The following is a 6,596-nucleotide window of genomic DNA, read 5'->3' as shown; positions in this document are numbered from 1 at the left end:
GCACGGCCACGTGTGATGTCAGGGTGGGACCTGGTAAGACAGGCCAGTCACTGGGACCTGTCCCAGAGGGTGTGTGTCTGTCCACGGCTCCTGCTTCCTGGCTGCCACGGCTCCTGCCCCACATCCGTACACCATGCCACCAAGTTTGGGCAGAAAATGTGAGACAAAATACACTTCCTCCTCTCACAGGTGGGTGCTGGGGCTTGGGTCTCAGGGACAGGGAAAGTGACGGACACTCTTCTACTCACCCACTGTCCTTGATCACTGATATATAATTAGCTTCTCCTGCCCAAGGCTTGAAGTCAATGCATGTCTTTAGGCGGTAACGTTCAAATGCGTTGAGGATAACTCCCTTGGCATTTATTTCTAAGATAAAAGAACAAAAACATGTTTATATTTTTTAAAAATCACCTCTGGCCAATTCATCATAAACATAGGACATGTACTATATTGCATATTATGAATTAGTCCCTTCACAAACATTCAATATAGTTTTATAAAATTTACTATCTAATACCAATTAAGTATTATATACAAGTATTTGAAGGCAGGCATGGTGATGCATTCTGGGATTCCCAGCACTTTCACAGTCTGAGGTGGGTGGCCTGTGGCGTGGGCCCCACCTGGGCAGCAGAGCAAGACCTTGTCTCAAAATAAAAAAGGAAAAGGGCTGGGGATGCAGCTAGGCGTGGAAGCTGGGCTCAGTACCTGGCACTGCCAGGGGGTGTGTGGGGAGCACTGGTCATCCCTCCAGCCCCTTCTTCACATTCCTCTGAGGCCCATGAGTGGCACGTCCTGAACAATAGGAAGGGCATTTCTTTACCTCACACAATACATGCAGAGGATCATGGGACATCAAAATGAACAACCACCGTCACATGCTTCACCCAAGACACCCTATATATATTTAAAACCTCCCAGCAGGGCTTTTAATCTGAGGATGATGAAATGGGAGGGCCCTGAACACCGTGAAATGGCATGTGAAAAAAATACATCTATCTGTATCTACAAAGTATAATTTTTAGGGAGAGCATTTGTGAGATTTGCAACTAAGCCCAGGCCCAAACTAGAATTAAGAATCACTGGAGACAAAAATGATACTAACAGAGATACACCACAAAGAAGGCAGAGGCAGTAAGAAACTAGACTTTCCTATCTTTTTAAAAGAGAAAGAGATTTGAGGTAAGCCGGAAGAAGGAGCTCTATCAGATGCACAGTGGGTGCAGATGGGATCAGGGACCAGAGAGGAAAAGGATGGTGGCAGCCTGGCCATGGCGGCCCTGCAGGGCAGAGCAGGAGTGCTCAGGCTTCAGAGCCACGCTCGCTTCTTGCCTATGTCCCATCTTACTTTTGACCCAAAACCCTTGGCCAGTTTAATCTTTATAGTGGTGGTGACATCAGTTCCGCAAGTGAATAAGACCAGTGGAGATGTTGTGAGGATAAGATAAGAAGCTAAAGCAAAGTTCCAAGTCAAATGCTCGTGTCTCTCTCCTCAGGGAAGCACCCATTGCTCTGGCATTTGCAACCCACAACATGGAATGCCTCTGTCCTGGCAGGACTGAAGAGAACTAGACAAAACGAGGGTCCCCAAATCCATGGATCAGAAGAACCCCCTAGAGTTCAACCTGGTACAACACCACACAAATAACGTATATGTTCCGTACACAGCCTAGAAAAGGCACAGGAATAAAAGGATGGAAATTTAGAATCTTATCACTGAAGATGTTCAACCTGCCTCACCACACTTTTCACTTGCGAATACACACACATATACAGTAACAAAGTAGTCACAGCCTTCACACTAGTTTATAAACTGTTTTTAATAAGTAATATATCATTAAAATCTTTCTCCCCCATTGTTTTCACCATTTTGATGCCTGCATTAATGGCTGTAACATGCCTACATAACTTTGCTGCCAAATATTTAAATTGTTTCAAAAGTTCTAGGCCATAAATGTCAAGTTTGTATCACTATTTCAGATCTAACACCTCCTTAAATAGCTCAGGGTGATACCTGTCACCACCTCACTGTACTAGGACACAATGCACATGCGGTTGGTGATCTGAGCGTTTTGTCAAAGTTCAACAAAGAGAATCCCCATGGTGTCTTAAATCACTTTGAGAATCAATTGAGGTAACACGTGTGAGGGTGTTAGTGGTAGCGACTGCTGCAATATTCATTTTCCGGGAGTCTTTAGGACCATAGGCCTTCATTCACTTTGCGACATGGCTCAGAGATGCTCCACCTGCAGTCATGTCAGGAGCCCCAAAGGGCGGGAAAGGCCCTGCAGGTCCTCAGGAGCTCAGCGAGAAGTTGTGCTGCCTAATTTCCCCTTTAGTTACTTAGGGCTCCTAAGCCTCCACCTCCAGCCTTTCCTCCCGTCTTCTCTCCTTCCTTCACCTCAGTCTGGCACTCACGCGAGGACCAGGATGTGATCTGAGAGAGCTACCACCACCTGCTAGACAAGGCCTGCAGCCAATCAATCAATCAAGCCATAAAGTACAGAACGTCAAGGCAAACCGAGCAGAATCAAGAGCGCGGACCATCGAGAAATCATTCCCTCCACAAGCATTCATTTCTGCTTCATGGCAAAGCAGCCTTCCTCTGAGTCATCAGAACATGGAACAGGTTTCCAAAGTGTGAGGAAACATTTGACCTGCTCCGAACACAGAAAACAAATTCGTTTCTATGCTGTCACACAGAGGTATTTTCTGACTAAGAAAAATTCAAAATTACATAGTTAATAAAAACTGATCTGCAAAATGTTGAAGATTAATTCTATTGTAAAGACTATAGTATAGAAAGATACAATTAGTAAAGAAAGAACAAAAATATAACTGTGAAAATGGGCTCATTTTGGATAAGGTCTAGGCTATTTTAAAACTATTGCATTCCACTCCTATAAGATTATCAATTTATTTTTAAGTATATACTAGATGCCAGAGAGCAAGCTAATGCTCAGATTTGCAAGGCAACAGTTCCTTTCCACAAGACATTTACTGTGCTGCTTATAATATTGCTTAAAAATAGGTAAATTTTGTTCAGTGGTAGAGTGCTATCCTAGCCGTGCCCAAGCTCTGAGTCCAATCCTTAGTACTGAAATCAGTCAATCAAGCCATAAAGTAAGAGTCTGTTCATTAAACCCAAAAATAGGTAAATAAATCCAGGATAGCTTTGCAAAAATATACAGCAAGAATAACTTAAGAGGTCCAGTCATATTAAAGCTCACTCACTTTTCATAAAACAGAGGATACACTTTTAAAAAAAGAAATACTTAAAAATGCAAAAAACGAAATCACTTTAAAATTTTTAATTAGCCTGTGTTTGCAGCACCCGTGCCCTGTGAGGGGCTGCCATGAGTATGTAGCGCCTCTTCATTCTTTGCTCAACTCCACTCATCTTTCTTCCTGCCCCTCCACCTCTTGATTCCCCTCCCATCTGAGAAAGCACGCCTTCCAAATTCTGCTATTTTTTTTCAACTTCTGCTATTGATCTGTCACTGTGGTCTTGATTAATATTGAGGGTTTCTCATATAAGAGAAACCATGTGTGTCTGATTTATTTCACTTCACATTACGGTCTCACGGTGCCCGCAGTAACTCCAGTATGCTCTTCTTTGTAGCAGAGTAGTACTTTAAACTGTTTTAGTCAAAAGACTAAAGTCGGGACTGGTGAGATGGCTCAGTGGTCTAAAGCACCTACTTAGAACAAGCTTAGCAAAGCACAGGGACCGCGGTTCAATCCCCCAGCACCACATGCCAGCCAGCCCCGCCCCCTGGTGGGCTGAGCTGGCCACACACACACACACACACACACACACACACACACACACACAAATAAATAAATAAATAATTTTTTAAAAAAAGACTAAAGCCAAAAGCAATTCTTTTAAGTCTGTCAGGTTCGCTTTGATTCCAAAAGTCAATAAACAGCTTCCTTTCCTCATATTCCCAGAGCTCCTCATGCCTGTAGCTTCTCACCCTGTAAATTATCCCTGTCCTGGTCTTAGCTGCCATACTCTGAGTTTTCTCCCATGCTGCTGGCCAACCTTCCCTTCTCAGTAACTCAAATCATATCGCTTCTTGGCCTTTGGGCTAAGATCAAGAGCAGTATCACCAATGCAAATCAGATCTTCTAATGATCACTTCCTAACTCTTTCAGATTTATCCACTCTTGTGTATAACCCCACTCCTCCAAAAAAAAGAGTTCTGATCCAGAATCTCTTCATTCGTTTCCTAATTTCAACAATCTTTTCTCATTTTTGTACTTGGGATCAAAGCTAGGACCTTGCGCGTGTTAGCCAACCATGCTACCACGAGCTATATTCCCAGCCCTCTTCAGTAGTCTTCTAACTGGACTCCTTGCCATCTGTTTGCCCTACTAATAACAGATTTTCTATACTCCAATCAGAAAAATCACTACAAATTAGTAAATGCTCTTATAACTCACTTCCACAAGGGACTTGCAGTGGCTACATGTTGCCGTCAGTATGCGTACTGAGTCCAGCCTCCTGCGGTCTGTGTATGAGGCACCTGCTCTGAATGCAGCCCCAGGTGTCTCCTGCAGTGTCTATCTGTCTGCAAAGAGCAGACACTGACTTGCAAAGAACACCCTTCTCAGACGTCTCCTGAGGTCCATTGCTTGCCCTTCAATGAGCCATGCAGCTCTGTCGCCAAGAAAAGTCCTGAGACGTGCTGGAGCTTTCCCTGTGATCATCTCATTGTTAGAAGCCTGACTCTCCAGGGTGGTTTTCTGTTTTAGCTAAGATAGTGGCACCTCCCTTTTGGCCCTGAGAAGTGAATGTAGGGTTGTGACCTAAGGCACCATTAGTCAGGGCAAGCAGTCCGGGCTCCTGGGGTCTGTGTGTTAAGTACGTACCTCGGAGGTGTTCACTGAAGCATCTACCATCTGCAGTCCTGATTTTCAAAGAGCACCTTTCTCAGACTTCTGCTGAGGTTCCCTGCTTTTCCTTGGCTGTGCCATGCAGCTCTGTGCTTCCCAGTCTGGGTCCCTCTTTCCTGCACAATGTCACTAGCTGCCCACACCCAGTCTCAGTACCTCCCTTCTCCATGACTTTGCACACTGGGGCCCACCCACTCCACCACACTTCTCTTGCTCTCAGATGCTGCTCCACCCCTCTAAGCCAACTAGAAAGAGGCACTCATGTGGGCAGTGTCCTTGCTGGCCAGGAGTGAACAGCAGGCACAGGTAAAGAAGCACACTCACCTCTTGATAAGCAGCGCACAAGCCTGAGGGGAGCCCCACTTGTCCCAGCCCAGGGATCCATAGGTGTACAACTCGTGCAGCCTTCCCAGTGGCCCTGATGCCTAGTGTCACTAGACAGATGGAGCCCAAGGTCACCAGAGCCCAGAGTTGCCAGAGCCTAGCCCCATGCAGTCAGGTCTGGGTTGAATGAACCCTCCCTCCAGCGCACTCTCGTAGCTCCGTGAACACACTACTAATCATCATGTCTGTTCCATTCCACTGAAATCAAATTCTGACCCGTCTGCATTTCCACTAAAGTGCTCGATCATTAAGGAAACATCCTTTTTTTTTTCCTAAATAAACTTTCTTCAAACAGCAATTTCCAAACTGACATTAGTCAGCAACATCATAGTCCCCAGTCCACAAAGTGAGGATAATGTTTAGAGTTTTTTATCACAATTACATTTCTTTTATACAAAATTCTGTATGTAGTTTTGGATTATATTCTTCAGGATTTTTAGCAATTTAACCCTAATAACATTTCTTTTAAGAAAAAATGATAAAACACAAAGAGTTCTCAAGTTCCTGATTGGTAAAATAAAGGCCTGACAAATAATTCTGGTCTCAAAAGATTTGTTTGGTTGATTATTTTATGATTTTACTCCTTTGTAAAATCTGGGCATATGGAAAACTGCTGCTGTAGAACAAAGAGTGGCTCCTATTCTTCATGCCCTTAGCTTCCAGGACCAAGTGGTCTCTGGATAAATTTCATGAAACTTCAAAGCACAGCAAACATTCTGGTGGAGTCATTTAGGGTATTTTTGTCATTCATTTCCCTTCTTTTAAAAAACATAAATATGCATAGCCACACAAAGATACAAAGACACAGAAACTCAAATGTCATACCAGCCCACCCGTGTGAATAAGATGTCACCATATTTGATGAGGAATACACATTAGTTAGGGATACTCCCCAGTGCATACTAACCCAAGCTGTCTTCTAGAACATAAGGAATAGTATGAGGCCATCTGTATCTTTCTCCAATGATGGAATTTCTACCTTGTGCCTGTCAAAAGCAAATACGAAAGGGCTACTTAAATGAATTAGGTGAAAACAATCGTTGTTCAACTGGAAATAACAGCAGCTTAAAGCTCTCCCAGCCAGCCCAAATAGATCATGTGTATCTCTGCTTTTATCATAATACGATAGTTTCTAGGAAGAAATGACTACTTTCCATCAGTAATTTTATTGATAAAGTTAAACAAGAAATAATGCAAAAAAATTACTATTAGAAACTGACCTATAGGGGCTGGTGAGATGGCTCAGTGGTCTAAAGCACCTACTTAGAACAAGCTTAGCAAAGCACAGGGACCGCGGTTCAATCCCCCAG

General features: G+C 43.7%; 1 protein-coding gene across 1 annotated transcript in view; it reads right to left on the bottom strand.

Moving 5' to 3' along the window:
• The window catches only part of Mep1b (meprin A subunit beta), a 28,034-nt gene that overhangs the window by 17,404 nt on the left and 4,034 nt on the right, over window positions 1-6,596 (bottom strand). The window contains exons 4-5 of the mRNA XM_023713421.1: window positions 6,194-6,272; window positions 249-366 (exon numbers count right to left, since the gene is read on the bottom strand). Of these exons, the coding sequence (XP_023569189.1) occupies window positions 249-366; window positions 6,194-6,272 (197 nt within the window). The remainder of the gene's footprint in view (window positions 1-248; window positions 367-6,193; window positions 6,273-6,596) is intronic.

Source organism: Octodon degus, unplaced genomic scaffold, assembly GCF_000260255.1.
Source record: "Octodon degus isolate 3935 unplaced genomic scaffold, OctDeg1.0 scaffold00003, whole genome shotgun sequence".
NCBI lineage: Eukaryota > Metazoa > Chordata > Mammalia > Rodentia > Octodontidae > Octodon > Octodon degus.
This window is presented reverse-complemented; position numbering and strand designations above follow the sequence as displayed.